General features: G+C 48.3%; 1 protein-coding gene across 1 annotated transcript in view; it reads left to right on the top strand.

Annotated features, from left to right (window-relative positions):
- Positions 1-18,271, top strand: part of TANC2 (tetratricopeptide repeat, ankyrin repeat and coiled-coil containing 2) — a 362,442-nt gene extending 344,171 nt beyond the window's left edge. Inside the window, exons 22-27 of the mRNA XM_035026328.1 lie at positions 1,932-2,107; positions 2,427-2,559; positions 3,974-4,065; positions 6,358-6,504; positions 8,939-9,039; positions 10,649-18,271. Coding sequence (XP_034882219.1) covers positions 1,932-2,107; positions 2,427-2,559; positions 3,974-4,065; positions 6,358-6,504; positions 8,939-9,039; positions 10,649-12,593 — 2,594 coding nt within the window. The 3' untranslated portion in view covers positions 12,594-18,271. The remainder of the gene's footprint in view (positions 1-1,931; positions 2,108-2,426; positions 2,560-3,973; positions 4,066-6,357; positions 6,505-8,938; positions 9,040-10,648) is intronic.
- The last annotated feature ends 395 nt before the right edge of the window (positions 18,272-18,666 follow it).

Below are 18,666 nucleotides of genomic sequence, written 5' to 3'. Positions count from 1 at the left end.
GAAACGTATGTGGAAAGAAAGTCAAAAGGAACAGACTAAAAGAGGGTTTGGACTTAATTCTGAAGGCAATGGGGAGCCTTTCAAGATTTTTTTTTTTTAATATTTTATTTATTTATTTGAGAGAGAATGAGACACAGAGAGCATGAGAGGGAGGAGGGTCAGAGGGAGAAGCAGACTCCCTGTCGAGCAGGGAGCCCGATGCGGGACTCGATCCAGGGACTCCAGGATCATGACCTGAGCCGAAGGCAGTCGCTTAACCAACTGAGCCACCCAGGCGCCCTCAAGATTTTTTTAAAGGGAATTGATGCCAGAGTTGTGCTTTAAAAAAAAAATCCCTCTGGCAGGGGTGTGAACAGTAGATTCTATTGGAGGAATTATAGTGGGCTGGGGGGTCCGGTAGGAAGCACTGTGATAGATGAGAAGTAACGAGGCTCTAATCCAGGTGCGGTAGCTGTTAGAATAGAACAGGAGGGCCAAGTACAAAAACGATTTTGGATATAAAGAGTAATTACATGTAGGAAATAACGACAGTTGAGTTAAAGATAACTCCAAAGTTTTAAAGTGGATGTTTGGAAGACGTGTGATTCCACTAACTGCAATGGGAAGAAGAGAGAGGAGGGGAAGATTACATATTGAATTTTGGACGCATTTTGAATATATGGGTTTATTTCATATGTATCTCCTATTAATTTCTTAAATTCCAGCTTTCCTTATCTTTGGAAAATCAGCTTATCTGTAATATACATCCAGAACCTTCTTATCCTGCTGCTTCTACCGTTGGAGGCTCTGTCCAGGGAATTTATAGATGGTCCATCTGAGAAAACTCCTTAGATTCTCTCCCACATTCAAATTCATTATGTGTTAAGAGTCGATGTTTTCATTGTAAACTATACCATTGTGAAAAGAGAACCCAGTACATAAATGGCTGTCATCAGGGTTAAAGGTATGGTACCTTCCAGCCCTTCATCCTGCTGTGGGAAGCCACAGGGTCTGGTTGTCTGACCTCTAGGAGTAAAAACATGGTAGGCCAGAGAACTGCTGAGTAGACCCTGAGCCTAGCTGTGGCACATGCTAAGCTTGATCTGACATCTGACCCCTGTCTAGCTGAGGAGGCAGCCTGGAAAGTGTTCTGTAGGCAGTAAGTTGATCCTAATTTAGTTAGTGTGCCATGTCAACGGTGTGAAAAGAATGTCTTAGGTACTCTTCAAAACTAGCAAGGAAATGATAGTCCCTTTGCCATCCAAGAGCTTGCAGTCTACGCTAAGAACCAAATATATATTGAATTTTAGACTAATTACAAAACAGTGTTATCGAGTATGCTTGATCCTTACAGATGAAAACATAGGAACACTGAAGAGAAACATGTAGAATATCAAAAAGGCTAAGAGAGTGAGGATGGGATCATTGAAGGCTGACAAGTTTAATTAAACTCTGAATTTCCTTGTGGCCTGGGCTCAGTTTCTTCCCATGAGTTCATCTCCCCCACATTCTAAGGAGAGAGAGCGTGGCCTGGTGCTATCACCAGTGATAAACATGGACTGAGCTCCTTCTGTTTTATGAGAATCTCTCCAGGAGTTTATATTATTACAAAAGGAAGACTTTTGCTGAGTTCTGAAAGCATTCACTGAGAATTTATTACATGTAAGTAGGATACATAAAAAAAGATTAAGAACAGAATACGGTGACATGTGTTAAGCACATTCAAGACGAGGTGAACAGTGAACCAGGAGAAGCTTCCTGGAAACGGGGGGATTTGGGATGGTCCCTAGAGAATGAGTAAAAGTGAGGCAGGAATGAAAAGATTCCCCACGTGGGAGCAAACATGACTGCGCTTCGACAGAGCGTGCAGTCTCGGTACCAGCCTTCCCTCCTGCTCTGGATGGCCCCGTGTTGCGTGTTTCCTCAGCCCTGTGTTACATTGGCTCTTATAGGTGCCTCCATTGCTCTCATGGACAAAGAAGGACTGACAGCCCTCAGCTGGGCTTGTTTGAAGGGTCATCTCTCAGTAGTGCGCTCTCTGGTGGATAATGGGGCTGCTACGGACCATGCTGACAAGAACGGCCGCACCCCACTGGATCTGGCAGCTTTCTACGGTGATGCCGAGGTGGTGAGTGCCTTTACACGGGCCTTTGGGTGGTAGGGACAGGGAAGGTTCTCCATCCGTAATGTTCTCAGGGGTTAAGGGTAGAGTAACATGTTGATGATTCCTGATAGAAAGTTCTTGGACCTGTAATTGCTAGAGGACAGGAATATTCAAAACACCATTAAAGACCAAGAGTACAAGTATGGCCTGAAATCCCATGGCTACCTACCCGGCCTGGTTCAGACCAGCAGTTGAATCAAGTCCAGGCAGCAGCCAGAGCCCTCAGTGGAGCAGTGCGGAGCCATTGCCCTGTGTTAACTGTTCTGCTTGATCCATGTCCTAGGTCCAGTTCCTGGTGGATCACGGGGCCATGATCGAGCACGTCGACTATAGCGGAATGCGCCCTCTGGATCGAGCAGTGGGGTGCCGGAACACTTCTGTTGTTGTCACTCTTCTGAAGAAAGGAGCCAAGATAGGTAGGAGAAAGGAGGAAGGTCCTGGCCATCTGTGCCCGGGGGCCAGACTGGTCCAGTGGTCTGGCTGCCCTGGGTGTTTGGTGTGAATGTGTATAGTTCCCCCTCTGCCCTGGCCCAGTTGTTGTCCAAGTGAACGGAAAGGCTCTTGGCCCAGAGAAAGCACCCTCTGAGCCATGGTTGCCATTACTCTGTGTCCAGAATCACCCGGTTATCTGCCGTGCCCCTGGTCGCCTTAGCCACGAGGCTGCTCTAACCTTAAGCACGTCTTCGGGCCAGCGCCTCTGTGCCAGCCCCACCCGTGAGCATCCTCGGTCCCCGCACTGCCGTGAGCCTCTGCTTTCCCCTGCTCTGTATGTGCTTCAGACTCTCCGGTCCCTGCTGCTGCCGTCCCGCCCGCGCCCCCGTCCCACAGACCTGTAGGCGAGGGCTGGCTGATGTGCTGGCTTTTTTGCTGCCTGCCTCTCACTGCTGCTTTTTCCTTCTTTTTTTTTTTTTTTTTTCACCTTCATCCATTTTTTTTTCCTCTCCTACAACTTTTTGTTTTCTCCTTTCTTTGAAGGTTGTCAGACGTTACCGAGTCGCCCACGAGGTATATTTCACCGCTGTCAGCATCAGGCGTGGTCTGATGGCTTGGTCAGCTTTGCCTTCTCCTCTTTGATTTAGCCTGCATGAGTTCCCTACACCTCTAATCTTTTAATTTACTTCACCTTAAAAGAAGATTTTTTTAACGACTGTTGTAGAGAATAACTTGAACTTTTGATAACTAACCCTGAAAAGCTTAGTTGGTAAATAATTCAGGCGTCTATAAACTAATCAGTTTAACCTCTTCTTTCTCTTTGTGGGTAAAGTAGTCCTCAGTCATGTTGGCTTGTTTCACATCTTTTGACATTCGAACTGTGCTCCTGATTCAAAGTAAATCCCAGGGAGGCCTATTCGATACTTACTTAAAATTAAGGGAGCCTTTAGAATCTTTAATGGTTCCCCTTTCTGCAAAGGACATATTTTTAAATTAAGAGACTAAACAGCTAGGGATTTTGAGTCCCAGGTTCTAAAATAAACTGCCCTTTTTGGATTTTTTAAATCTCTTGGTGACATTGAATGTAAACTCTTTCTCGCAATGACCTCATTTAAAACAACTCCAGACTAAGCCATGGCCTGCCCAAATACAACACGTTGGCAGGCTTTGCTGCCCTCCTGTGGTGCAGGCTCAGACAGTTCAGATGTTCTTATTTTAAGGTGAATACAAATCCAGCGCAGCTTCTTGGCAGTGGGAGTCCCTAAGATACTCCCAGGTCTAAACGATGAGCAAGTTGTTCTCTCAGCAGAAATCCCCCAGGATGTTTTTTTCACCTAGCTTCCTGCCACCCTTACATTGTCTGAGTTTTTTACCCATCATGCATCCTGTACACTACAGGTCCAGCCACATGGGCGATGGCCACCTCCAAACCAGACATCATGATCATCCTGTTGAGCAAGCTGATGGAAGAGGGGGACATGTTTTATAAGGTGAGGGGAGGAAGGAACAGTTTCCTCAAAGCAGCCACTGACTGTTCTCTACCTGTAGAATCTACTAAAGTCTTGACAGTCTCATCCTCGGCTCTAGAGGCAAAGGGAGAATGCCATCCCTCAATGATGGGCTCCTACGTAGACCATCCTGAGTTTTTAATTTCCCAACAAGAGAGCAAGAGTGGCCTACATAAGCCTGCAGCTGATCAACTTGAAGACCTAATTTTATCTGGTCACTTATAGGCAGTTACCTAGATTCTGCGTGGAATCTGCTAAGTGGGACCTGGAAACTCATGGGACAAGTAAAGTAAAATTATGTAGTACAGCTATTTTTTAGTCTGTGAGAAAGAGACATTGATCTTTGCTTTCATATTTAATATATAAATATAGATTTAAAAGTCTGTAGTGATAATAGCTTGTCAACATCCCTGAGTAAGATAAGGAAAGCAAGGGACACCTGGGTGGCTCAGATGGTTAAGCGTCTGCCTTCGGCTCAGGTCATGATCTCAGGGTCCTGGGATCGAGTCCCACATCGGGCTCCCTGCTCCTTGGGAGACTGCTTCTCCCTCTGCCGCTCTCTCTCTCTGTCTCTCATGAATAAATAAATAAAATCTTTAAAAAAAAAAAAAAAAAGATAAGGAAAGCAAGACAAATAGCAATTATAAGATTTTCTTAAAGTCACTCACTGAATGACAACAAAAAAAGTATGGAGTCTTTTTGTAGTCACAGTTCAAGCTGAAGACTCCAGTGCCCTAACACAGACTCTCTCCCGTGGCCTGTAGGAAATCCCAAAAGAACATTACATGACACGGCACCTGGCTGGCTCAGTCAGAAGAGCTTGCAACTCTTGATCTCAGGGTTGTGAGTTAGAGCCCCATGTTGGGTGTAGAGATTACTTAAATTTAAAAAAAAAAAAAATGAAGAAGATCACATGTCACAGTTATCTGGTTAAGATTAGCAGCGTCTTCTTCTCCTAAAGGTAAACATAAATCCAACCTCACTGAAATATCAGAGGCCCAAAGATGCAAAATGATTATGAAGCACATTATTACCACCTTCTACCCACCCCTGTGTAAGGAATGTTTTGAGTTCCTGGGGGAAGAGTTGTGTTTCCTGAGGATGCTCTGTGTAATGTCATGATAATCTAGGAATCTTGGGCTTCTAGGAAACTCGAGTCCTGACCCACCCAGGATTTCACATGACTTCCAAGAAGGGCCTCATTAACTCTCGGTGTCCTATTTATGGACTTGGGGATAGCATTGCTCTCAAGAATCTAAGCCCTGGTTATAATATAGCTTCTCATATTCCAACACAAGGAGTCCTACCTCCTAATGAGAATAGGCAGAGCTACTACTGTTCCCACCCAGAATTCTACCTTGGTAGACTGCAGATCTCTCCTTAATGAAAGGTGCTGAAGAGAAAATGAAAAGATTGGACTCCCTGGTGGAGTTGCTATACAGAAGGAATACAGCAGATTAAGATCAGCTAAATGAATGGGAGATGCCTCCTGCATCATTCTGAGCTCAGCTGATAGATTTTCATTTATTTTATTTTTATTTATTCATGTGTGTATGTATATATGTATTTATTAGCTGATAGATTTTCAGACACAAAATGTAAGGAAAGTTCAGGGCCCCTGTTACCAGGTCCCTAAATTGGTCATAGATTTACTTCATCTTGGAAAGTCCCTCCTACACAGATGAATCACAAATTCTAAACTTCTCTACCACCACCCTACCCCGAGGCTTTTCTAAAAACGGGAACACTGACATACCACTTTATGCATTGAGATTAGGGAAGCAACGGGTAGACCGTTTTAGCTCCCACCTCCTTTGTGAGGAAGAGAATGGCCTCTTCTAGAGGACTGGCAAGGAGGAGCATCAAATGGAAGAGTTTTCCAGGCAAGCCAAAAGTAAAGAAGTAGTAGTAACTCTAGAGAGGTTGGGACTAGGAAATGATGTGTGTCCCAAGGAGATCAGGTTAAGAAAAAGCTCCTTTGAAATGAGCAAGATCAGTCTCTTGGGAATCTTGTCGGGAAGCTGGGGGTTCCAGGTGTTGGTTCTCTGGCTTGTGCCTTGGGTATCCCCTTCAACCTTGCCCTTCCTGCCAGGTGAGTTTCCTGTTGAAAAGACTGGACCCTCTGCTCTCACCAGCGGGGCCAGCCCTCCTCCCCAGGCTGGAGTTTGGGAGGGCTAACTTAATAATCACTGCAGAGAGGAGGAAGGGAGCGGGGCCAGACCTCAGCTGCTCAGCAGACCAACTGTGTGTTTTGCCATCTTGTACTCCCATTAGAAAGGTAAAGTAAAGGAGGCTGCCCAGCGTTACCAGTACGCCCTGAAGAAATTCCCTCGAGAAGGGTTTGGTGAGGACTTGAAAACCTTCCGGGAACTAAAGGTGTCTCTCCTCCTCAACCTCTCCCGATGTCGCAGGAAAATGAACGTAAGTCCCTCTCCTCCCAGCTGCTTTCTACGGCCCTGGAAGCTGACAGCCCACGTCACTCACTGGCTCTTACCAGGCCCCTAAAATCGTTCTCGGCCCCATTTGGAACTTGGTTGTCCTTCACAGAGCACTGACATTTGCAATTTGAAAGAAATCAAGTCTAAGCACAATCCGTATATTAAACTGTGAAAAAGTTAATGCTGTGGGCACTTTTGGTGCTTTCTGAATTTTTAGTTCACACTGAAAGTGATTAGAATACCATCATCGTCGTCTCCTACCCCCAAGTCAGTTTTCTGGTCTTTGGGAAAATGTGAGAGCAGGTGGTGGCTAGAATTCTAGCTGCAAGTAGATATTAATTGTAGTCATTCCCTTCCTTTCTAGTAGACCCCTAGTCACTTAAGGAAGGGCTGGAGAGAGGACTCAGGACCATGGACTTCAAGGTTTATTTCAAAGGCTAATCTTGAACTTTTCGCTCCTTTCCTCATCTTTTTACTCCAGCATGCCGTGTCCCTTCTTGTCACAGAGGGAATCTTAGAACTCTTCCTGGCCCTCTGTTACCCCCCAAGTAGTCCTTGGTCCTTCTTGCCTGCCGTGCAGGAACAGTCTGGTGCCCTCAGCCACTGCTCACGTGACACGCAGATGCTCCCAGGCCAAGAATCCTTTCTCAGAGACTGGGAATAGCTGAGATCGTGTCAGGAACCTCTGATAACCCCCTGCCTGAAGTCTCACAGTTCCTCAGGGGCTAAAAACAATCCACCCCAAAAAAGAATGCCGATGAGTAGAGAGCTCAGCTGTGCGGAAGTGAGAATTCAGCTGCAGGGGCAAGAGGTCCACTGTCAAGTCCAGAGAGGTTGTGTGTGCGACCTTCGCATCCTCCATCTAAACCCTGGCAATGAGAAGAGCCTGGGTGTCCCAGAGAACACAGTTATGGCCCGAAGAGGCAGCGCTGCCCCACGGTGCTGAGGAGAGTGCAGCCAGGGTGGTGGTTCCTGTGGGAAGGGGATGCCCCAGGGGAAGGCAGTGAGGCTCTTCTGTGGAACAGAACCAGACCAGCGGTACCCAGGGTCCCCCGGGGCACCAGCCAGTGAGAATGAGACAACACTCCGGAGCCAGTGCCAGTCCGTTGCCTTCTCTTTTGCTTAAACAAATAATCTACTTCTCAAAAACATTCTCATCTTGCCAGAAATGATGATTGTCCAAAAGAAAAAGAAAAACATTAAAAGATAAGATCGGAAACAGAGTAGTGATAGATGATGACTCCCGGAAGATGGAATGCTCCATGCTCCCTTTCTAGCTCCACACTTGCTCAGAACAGTTAGCAGGCAGCTCCCGTGACCAGCACTGTACGAAGCAGCTGAGGTCGGCCTTCTTGAGTCCGAGATGGCTCGTTACTTTCCCTCGTTGATTTCCACCTGTGCCCCAGGCCTTTGTTCTGCCTCTGGAATCACACGCGTCACCAGAGGTTACTGTGCTGTCCTGAGGCTTTGACATTGAATGAAAGAAGAGAAAGAACTCTCCTTTTAGCTCAGTATGGAGGGGTATCTTTAAAACGATGGCTTTGTTCCCCAGGCCCCTGTTCCCAGGGTTCTCAGATGAGGACAGATGAGACCACGCTCCTCCAGGGAGCCTCAGTGAGCAGGAGATGAGGTGATTGCATGAACGCCAGTCACAGCCAGGGCCCTCTCTTACTGTATTTTTGTTGTTGTTTTAAATGCTTCCTAAGTAAGGAACCAGTTAAGAGAAGGAAAAAGCCATTTACTAAGCATCTGCTATGTGCCAGAAATGGTGTTTGGGGCTTTCAAACGCGTCATCACGCTCATCCCACCTGCAAAGTAGGTATGGATGAGAAAACACACCAGCCCCTGTGAGGGGCTATGTGGCCGACCAGAGGACTGAACCCAAGTCCGTCCGGTGCCCCGACCCCATCTAGTCTCCATGGTCAGTGCAGCTCTCCTTTCCACAGACCTCATCCTGCTGGACCTCACTCACCCCTTAGGAAGCAGAGGAATAGTGGGTGCGACAGGAAGCTGGGGGGTAGGTTGAGGCCCCGTGAGAGGCACATGGCTGTGTTTGCCTTCCTACGCGCATGTGTATCAAGGGGTCAGGTTTCCAACTTCAGGAGCTGCATTGGGTTCACATTTGGCTTCTGGGCTGGAAGGAGCTTCCTTAGAAAAGCAGAAGGAAGGCACATTAAAAGTATTTTAATGATTCTGGGCAGATAAATTCCCAGGAGCTGTTGCAGGGCCACACAGGGCAAAGGCAGAAGGAACTTCCAGTCTGGGCCACATGGCTAGAGCCATGCCAGGCATGTCGAGAATCCCAGGTGTTCCATCCGTAAATGTCAAAGAAATGTACATATATTCTGTTTTATTCCCAAATTGTCTATTTTTCATATCTCTTCAATGACTCATTTGCACACCTATTGTAATGACAGGATTTTGGAATGGCGGAGGAATTTGCTACTAAGGCCCTGGAGCTGAAACCGAAATCTTATGAAGCTTACTATGCAAGAGCAAGGGCAAAACGCAGCAGCAGGTGAGGAGAGAGAGAGAGGGTGACGAGCAAGAGGTCTCTTTTCCGAAAATCTGGCCAAGGCAATGTAGGCCATCCTGGGGCATATGTACCCAAATGTGTCTATCCCTGAGGACTTTGAGGGACACGCTTTGGGGATGGCTCCCATAGCACAGAAGTCCACTTGAGACTGGCAAATCTTGAGGGCTATGGAGATCTAGAACATTTTACTTCGGGAGGAAAATGCCTTCGCATTGCTGGAGAATGGCACTTCTTCCAAGAAGCCTCTGCCATCTCTCAATCACATTTTAACCCCTAGAACAGACAGCGTAAAGAGACACTGGTGACTTAAGAAGAGGTCACTTAAGCAAAACATCCTCCTTGCCCTTTTAGAAGGAAAAGTAGGATGGGTCACTTACACCGCAGGCTCCTCTTTTCCTGTAGGCGTTTGAGGGGTCCCTGGATTATTTAGCTTCTGGAGCTCTCCTCAAGTCTGGTGGCATCGGACCTCCTCCTCACCTAAGTCACCACACCGCCACACCACACCCTCATGGAGACAGGAGGTCCTTGCTGCCAGGATTGAGGGGGCCCAAAAGAAACTCAGAAACTCCATCCCTCGTGTCCATCTGCTGTGGCTTGGCCAAATTGGGCAGGAAAGGCTCCAGAAAGACCTAGAACCTGCCATCAATCACTGATCTTTGGATAACTTGTCACTGTCCTTGATGCCTTCTGCCCGGTGCCCCATCCTTCTCCCAAACTCTTCCCCGGGAACGACCTGCTTCACATTCACTGTTGAGGCCAGGGGGAGATATGGTCCTGAAAAACCAAGCCCAGGTTAAGTCTAGTGATGACAGTGGCGATAACGTTAGTCTTAACTAGCTGGGGGAACAAAGTCCTTACAGAAGCTTGACTGTCAAATTCTCTTTTTCCCCAGAGAATTCCTTCCCCACAAGGCCAGTTGCCCCTTTCCTGGGCGATTATTAATAGAGAGGATCGGACTATCTCTGAGAGTTCGTGTCCTCATCTGTAAATTAGAATCTGAGTGGCCTAGTCAGTGAGCCTAATCCCTGCCCAGCTCTGGCGTAGCTGAACGGAGGAGCGACAGTGCTGTGGGGCGAGAGTGGGGAACAAAGGGCAGAAGACGGGCTTCTTGGCTAGGACGGAAAAGGCCTGAAATTTGGAGCCAAAATATTAAGAATATAAAGAAAAAATTATGATGGATCAGCAAGATTTTTAAATATTGTAGTTACTGTTTTGTTCCTAAGCTAATTGACAGTGACCCTGTAAATGACAACCCCACCCAACCCTCCTACTGCCACCTGGTGTGCATTTGGGCACTAAGAGAATCTTCCTGAAGGGCCTGGCTGGACTGACAAAGTGGGGCCACTTCTCTGCTAATCCCAGAGAGGCCAGAAGGAAGATGGAGGCTAAACAGGCTAAGGAAGCATTCTGGACTCTTCCAGAATGACAGCCTACCTGTTTTCTCCCTTACAAACCCAACGAAACCAACCCTGCCCCCCGCCCCCAGATGCTACCCCCCAGTTCTCTGCAATAGCGACCGCGTTCTCAGCTCTTGGTGATTCCTGTTGATTCAGAATCACTCCAGTTCCTGTGTTTACATTTTGTCAAGCAGACAGTTTGCAGCAGCCTTAGAGGATCTGAACGAGGCCATCAAGCTCTGCCCAAACAACCGTGAGATCCAGAGACTCCTGCTGCGAGTGGAGGAGGAGTGCCGCCAGGTGCAGCCGCCGCCTCAGCAGCCGCCTCAGCCTCCGCTCCCGGAAGAAACGGAACCCGAACCACAGCACGAAGATATATACTCTGTACAGGATATATTCGAGGAGGAGTACCTGGAACAGGATGTCGAAAACGTCTCCATCGGCCTCCAGACCGAGGCTCGGCCCAGTCAGGGGCTCCCGATAATCCAGAGCCCGCCCGCCTCTCCAGCCCATCGGGACTCCGCCTACATCTCCAGCTCACCACTTGGCTCGCATCAGGTTTTTGACTTCCGTTCCAGTAGTTCCGTAGGTTCTCCCACCAGACAGGGCTATCAGTCCACCTCACCCGCTCTTTCTCCAACTCACCAGAACTCTCATTACAGGCCTAGTCCGCCACACACTTCCCCAGCCCACCAGAGCGGGTCTTACCGCTTTAGCCCCCCGCCCGTGGGAGGACAGGGCAAGGAATACCCAAGCCCTCCCCCTTCCCCTCTCCGAAGAGGCCCTCAGTATCGGGCCAGCCCTCCCGCTGAAAGCATGAGTGTCTATAGATCCCAGTCTGGCTCACCCGTGCGCTATCAGCAAGAAACAAATGTGAGTCAGCTTCCTGGCAGGCCAAAATCTCCATTATCCAAAATGGCCCAGCGGCCCTACCAGATGCCTCAGCTTCCTGTGGCAGTTCCCCAGCAAGGGCTCAGGCTACAGCCTGCCAAGGCCCAGATTGTGAGAAGCAACCAGCCCAGCTCAGCAGTGCATTCAAGCACCGTCATCTCTACAGGGGCCTATGGCCAAGTAGCCCACTCGATGGCTAGTAAATACCAGTCTTCACAAGGAGACGTGGGAGTAAGTCAGAGCCGGTTGGTTTATCAAGGGTCAATTGGGGGGATCGTAGGGGACGGGAGACCTGTGCAGCATGTCCAGGCTAGCCTGAGTGCAGGCGCCATCTGTCAGCATGGAGGGTTGACCAAAGAAGACCTTCCACAGCGGCCTGCCTCAGCATATCGAGGTGGTATGAGGTACAGCCAGACGCCACAGATCGGACGTAGCCAGTCCGCGTCCTACTACCCGGTCTGTCACTCGAAACTAGACCTGGAGCGTTCCTCCAGCCAGCTAGGTTCCCCTGATGTGTCGCACCTAATCAGAAGACCTATTAGTGTCAACCCAAACGAAATCAAACCCCATCCACCAACCCCCAGGCCGCTGCTACACTCCCAGAGCGTAGGCCTCCGCTTCTCTCCATCCAGCAATAGTATCTCATCAGCCTCCAGCCTCACTCCTACCTTCCGGCCATCTTCCTCGATTCAACAAATGGAGATCCCACTAAAACCGGCATATGAGAGGTCATGTGACGAGCTGTCACCGGTGTCTCCCACTCAGGGAGGTTACCCGAGCGAGCCCACCCGATCCAGGACCACACCATTCATGGGGATCATAGATAAAACAGCCCGGACTCAACAGTACCCCCACCTTCACCAGCAGAATCGGACCTGGGCCGTGTCATCCGTGGATACCGTTCTCAGTCCCACGTCTCCAGGCAACCTGCCTCAGCCTGAGTCCTTCAGTCCGCCATCATCCATCAGCAACATTGCCTTTTATAACAAAACCAACAATGCACAGAATGGCCATTTGCTGGAGGACGATTATTACAGCCCCCATGGGATGCTGGCTAATGGGTCCCGTGGAGACCTCTTGGAGAGAGTCGGCCAGGCCTCCTCATACCCCGATGTGAAGGTGGCTCGGACCCTCCCTGTGGCTCAGGCATACCAGGACAACCTGTATAGGCAGTTGTCCCGGGACTCTCGACAAGGGCAGACATCCCCTATCAAACCAAAGAGACCATTTGTGGAGTCTAATGTTTAAAAGACATTTGTTGGAGTGAGACCCATATGTTTTCACTGCACATTTTCAGGCTTGGTTTCCATATTTGAGGTAGTTCCCTGGCTTAATTTCTCATGTAGTTTCTGTGTGGTGTTCAGAGGTGGCAGCCCACATGCTGGAGTTCTTTGCATGCAGCCGACCGGGAAGCTGGCCTCCAGCGAGCCAGGACTTCAGTTTCTCCCGTCTGTGCCCCAGCCACATGCTCTCTCCCTCTCTTCCGACGCCAACGAGGAGATTGTTGTGCCGTGTGCTTTAGCCCAGGGAGATCAGACACACTGGTCAGCTTTTTCCAGGAGACAATCGCTTTCACTGATGTTCTTGTTGTGTGAATGTCTTTCTCCTTTTTACAAAAATAAGGTGTTCTCGTTTGTTTTCTTCTAGGAACTTTAGAAAGAGTATGATGCCCCTTTGCCTTTGCATTCTTATCCAGTGTTATCCAAATAGCCAGCCCCAGTGCATTCTTGTGCCATGGTCTCCTCCCCTGGACTGCCAGCTCCCTGCAGTCATCAGGTCTAGAACGTTCGTTTAGGTTATTGCTGGTCTTCCTACGGGGGCAAAAGGATCAAGGAAAAAGAGAAGAAAGAGGTCTATTAAATTGGAAGAAAAAAAAATATATATATATATATAATTATTTGAAATGTCACTACCTTGATTTTCCAAGAAGTGTTTTATGAATATTTAGAGAACAACCAGCCCTTTAAATAGTTCACTCAGCCAAGGAAATCGGATGAGAATCATGGATATTCTTAAATAATCCACTGAGAGGTATTCTTTAGGTTTTTAGCCAACAATTAACTATTAAAAATCTACTGATTTTCCATGGGTGGTGGTGGGGGGAAATACATAAATATAAAGAAAGAGAGAGAGGAAGAAAGACTGTTCTGGATTCTCAGTGAAAGGCTAGAGAACATCTTTGTCTTGGAGAAATCTGCTTTATAGGTCCTGAGATAATCACTGAGCATCATATTCCACAAAAGCAAACTCTTGCCGAGGTTTGACTGGTACACTAATCCTGTTAGTTGGGTCTTCACCCAGAGCCAGGTTTGTGTTCTACCGGCCCTCCTTTTTTCAACCCACATGGTGTAGTGAAGAAACTGGTTCTCTGAGAAGCAAATTGAATTCTCTCGGGACTGTAAGACTTTATTCCTGAAGTTTGCACCCAGGGCCATTGTACCCTGCGCCAGACGTCATCTGATTCTCTTTCGAGATCTATAGTTCCATAATCTATTACTCTAGGAATTGTTTCTTCTTTTCTTTTTTTCGAGGTAGGAGTGTTTGGGGAGCGATCTTTGAAAACCAGACACTGCAAAGTGTTTCAGGGAGAAGACAGACCCCTTTCAGCCCTGGGTGGGAGCACGTGAGACAGACAGCAGGTCTTCTGATCTGGTCAGCCTGCACCGTTCCGTGTCTTGTGGTCATTTGCTGACCTGTCCTTTGCATGACTGAGGCCAGCACGAGATGGACAGCAAGAACACTGAAACCAAAGCCTTAGCACAGGCCTGGTACTGACTGCACGTCAGCTCTGAAAACTTAAGAAACTGAGCAAAAGAGAATCCATTCTCTGTTATTAGGAATCATTCTGCTCTTGTTAGTAAAGGGCTATTGGAAGGGCAGTTTCCTGCCCTAAAAATCCAGATGTGACCAGACCTGTTTGTAATAGTAAGTGTCCTCTGAAAGTATCACGAAGACATGGGGAGCATGAAGCTGAGATCAGAAACATTTCTCTACTACTTTAGATTCTGCCAAGTAGACGGACCCCTCTGCCCCCAAGCTTGAAAGAGGCCAGGACTTGTCTGTGCTAGAAGCAGACAGCTGGGCCAGCTCAAGACCCAGACTCTTCGCACTCTCTCTGATGCCTAGGGACTGTGTCCTGCTCAGCTAGCCCAGGGTGGGCACCGGCGTCTTGTCCCTTCCCTTCTCCCTCTCTTTCTCTCCCCGAGAAGATGAAATGTCCCGCTGTAGCACCAGCCCACAGCCAGGAGCCCGGCTCCCGCTTTGTCCGGTCTCAGCCCCACGGGGCCCTTTGCATGTCCTCCCTTCCTGAGCACCTCACTGAGGAGCTGCTGCTACATGCTTGAAGAACGTCTGCATCTGTCAGAAAAGTGCCCCTGCTTACTTGGAACGCCACACGTGTGACCCGGACTCCGCTCTCGGGGAGCGAGCGGGTTCTGCATTTCACCAACTCGCCCCGGATGTCACTTGTCCCCAGGGTCTCTCACGGTTTTCCTGGACAAACCGGAGATGTAGGGTCTATGCCTTATTGGGCAAAACACTTAGAACAGTCAAAGTGCAACTCTTTGTTAGCCATTGTAAGAGGGAATGAATATCACTACTGGGCGCCAGTTGAGTGTGACTAGAAAATGCCAGCTGGACCTTCCTGGGGCAGGAGACCGGTCTTCCTTGTAGGCAGCCTGCCCATGCCCTGCTGCGCTACTTCATGCCGTGGGCTCGTCTTAGTGCTGCGTCTCCGAGATGCCCTCTCCCCCGGCAACACTTGCTGAGTCGATGTCTGGCTTCCGGTGGGGGCAGTTTGTCAGATGAACCTGGTAAGTTCCACTCACCCAGTTCACATCACCCTGGAATGGAGACAGTGGTAACAAACCTCAGCCTCTTAGGTTTCTCACCAAATTGTATGTTTCGTTCACCCAGAATTCTTGCACTAATGGGTTCCCATCACATCATGTCTATAAATGGGTGCACTTTACTGTTTGAATTTGTAACTCTGATAAATACTGGATATTTAAGTGTGCGTAATGTCTTCATTAGAAAATAGCAAAACCGCTCTTGTCTTTTAGTGTATCTTTCAAGGAAAAAGAAAGAAATCAAGCAGTGGATCACAACATTTATAGCACAAGAAGTAACTGTTGTATATAAGCATCAAAAAGATTAAGAATTTTTAAATACAAAAAATATTTGCAGTGATTTTAAAGTGCTTTTCCAGCAATTTTCTTAGGGACTCCTGAGACATGGTTACTTTATTTACTGGATCAGTAAGGCACACAATTAACAATTAAAAATTAATGTTTATTTACAAAGTAAAGGGAAAACCTGTGTAACATGAGAATTTGGCATGGACAAAATGGAGACCATTTTGTATCTGCTGTTGTATCTCGTCCGGGTTGCAGACGTGCACTATTAAAGCCCCAAGTTAATAGAGCACAAACCCTTCTTGTTCCTCTCCCATGTGCCCCTCTTTCTAGATGTGTTTAACTTAAACTCGAAGGCTCAGGAAAATTCCACTAATTAGAATCATGTACAGTACCCCAGGTCGTTGTCCAGAGATACAAGTTTGCTAATTTAGTTAAGCCTGGATTATTAAACACTTTTCCTAAATTATTGTAAACAGAACAGCCTAGAGAAAGGTATCCTCGGTCCTTATATTGTATAGTAGTTTATGAACCCCTCTCTAAATATTGGTATTTTTATATTCCAGAGATGTACCCAATAGAAAAATTAACCAGTATCTAATTTAATATCCGTAAGTATTTTCCTTAGATTTTAGTCCTATACGGTGGGTTATGTGGACGTCACCTTGCTTCAACCATACTCTACCACTAGGTGTCACTGTGGCTCTGCACCAGGCTTGTCTGGTGGCAAAGAACGGCAGCCCGGCCCCCTGGAGGAGCCGCTCCCAGGTCAGCAGGCAGGCCCAGAGGGTTCAGGAAGGAGGGGACAGAGGCCTGCAGAGGGGTCTTCACGTATCTGCGCCCGCTGTGGCACGATAAGCTCTTTGAACACTACCCGCTTTGGACCTTCAGCCAGGCAGAGGCTGGGAGAACTGAGTAGAACTCCCTTGCTCTGGTAGATGGGTGGGTATGAGGAAGCCTCCTTTGCTCCCCATGAGCATCCCTCTCAGTTCCTCTTGGCTTCCAACTATTATAACTGCAGAGATGTCACCGTTGGCTGGTTTGATTCAAAAATCATTATTTTTCTACTGCAGACACGCCTTGGACAAAACCAGTTGCTCACTGAATCTTTGCCACCAAATGCAACAGGCTCCCCGCCCCCCGGGGGGGTGCGGGGGACAGGATGTTCCGCCCTCCCTGTCCCAGCCTCTCCCACCCTTGTCTGTCTGTCCTTGGGCTGCCCACTTCTCAAGAAGCCAACCTGCAAAGGCAGCCCGCTGCTGCTTCCACACCGAGGCCCGTGCGGCCCCGTCGCGTGCACATTGGGAGGTGTGGCTTTTTCTCCTTTTCCTCTAGGAATTCCAGACTGACCATCTACCAGGACTAACAACAATGAACAAAGGGCTTAGGGGTAAGAGCTACCTACAAAGACGTGTCATGGAAATCTTCACCATGCAATGCCTTGAACTCAGCTCTGGCTGCTCCCCAGAAAAGGTGGCTGGCTGGGGGCCTGGACACAAGCACAATGGGAACGGTAGAGCCACTGTGCAGAGCTACTTGAATAATCCCTGGGTCTTCATCAACTCCATTTATAACACCGACCACTGAAGGGCTGAAGTGTTGGTAACCTGCATTTCGGTGTCCAATGCCTCACAGCTGCTGAACCGCCCTGAGATGCTTGTGGCCACGCGATGGCCACGGTCAGAGCTTTGAAAAGTCAGTACCAAATGAATGCGTAATTGGACACCAAAAATCAAGTGTTACTTTCATGTTTCCTCACCCGTATCATCTCACATGTTCCTGCTGACTCTGGTAATCTCCACGAAGCTGACCTGCCAGGTTTTAGCTGAACGCATGTAGACGCAGGCCAGCATCACTCTCGTTTTTCAGACAGACCTACTCTGTGGGAAGGAAGGAGCCTAGCTGCTTTGTTTTTGTAGCACTTACTGGCTGGATTTTTCTTTTGCCTAATCACTAACCAGAACACCTGGTTAGGGGGACTCCACTCAATCCCTCCGGTCCCTGGGACCAGACAGACCGTTAATTCTGGAAATTCAGTACTTGAATGTACCTGCCTTATTGTGTACCAGCTTACTGGGAAAAAAAAGTTAGAAATGCCGGCTCCAGATCTCTCCTTCATTCACAGGTTATTTTGGAAATCCTGTAAGTTACACTTCCTGTTCCAGTTTGTTTTTGTTTCCTCCTTTGGCTGATTCCTGCTGAGTGGGGCCAGTTCCTCATCAGGCTCAGGGCAGGTGCCATCCTCAGGCATGGTCTCCTTTCCATTTAGCGCAGCATCTCCATCTCTGTTCTGTCTCCTCCAAATCCAAGATGATTTTAATTAGTACAGACATGTACAGTCTACAATTAAAGAGTGATTTGTACTAATATGATTTTGATTCCTCCTCTTTGCTGTCCTTTCAAGACACTTGCTGGAAAAAGCTTTAATGCACTTAGTTTTCCTTTAGGTTTTCTATGACTCAGATGTAAAGGACTTTCTCTGTACAGTATATTATCCGATGCATGTTTGTTCTCTCTCCCGATATATTGAACACCACACAGTTGTGAACTCGTGCAGTGGGGATGTCCCACACCCGACAGAGGCATCTAGTCCCCTGTGTATAAGGAAAGACATTTTCCTTCGCTGTACTTGCTTGAGCAGTTGTATTGTCTGTACATGTGAGCTGTGTGAGATAGATGTGAAAAGTTCAATGAATGCATTTTCCTGCCCATGTGTACAGATCGCCATCCGTACAATGAACTGTATGTATGAAAGCAAATGTACTTATTTATAAAGGGTAACACTTGGAAAAACGCGGTGTGGTGGTGCTTTCTCCTTCCGGTACTGCGCCCCTCCAGGGAGCGGGCTTGAGCGCGCCCTCCCCCAGGCCCCTGTCGTGCTGGGGGGGGGGGACCTCACTGAGGCCTCCCCCAGGAGCCGCTTCAGCAGGTTAAGGTGGAGGCCAAATTCCTGGTGATTTGTCTGGTCTCTCGTGGGACATGCAAGGTCACCCCTTGGGGCTTGTGTTCATTCAGTGAGGTGACCGAGCACCCCCTCGGAGTCGGGGCAGCACGGAGCTGTGGCGAAGGCTTGCAGGACCCTCTGAGGGAGGCAGGCGGTTTCCTCAGCGGGTTGCTCTCCCGCCAAACCAAGGGAGCATGAGCCCTTCTTGTTCCATTTTGGTGGCTGGGGCTGCGGGCCTGAGGGG

The sequence above is a fragment of the Mirounga leonina genome, unplaced genomic scaffold (assembly GCF_011800145.1).
Source record: "Mirounga leonina isolate KUSES-001 unplaced genomic scaffold, KU_Mleo_1.0 Mir_197, whole genome shotgun sequence".
Taxonomy (NCBI): domain Eukaryota; kingdom Metazoa; phylum Chordata; class Mammalia; order Carnivora; family Phocidae; genus Mirounga; species Mirounga leonina.
Note: the sequence above shows the minus strand (reverse complement) of the source record. Positions and strands in the feature narration are given on the sequence as shown.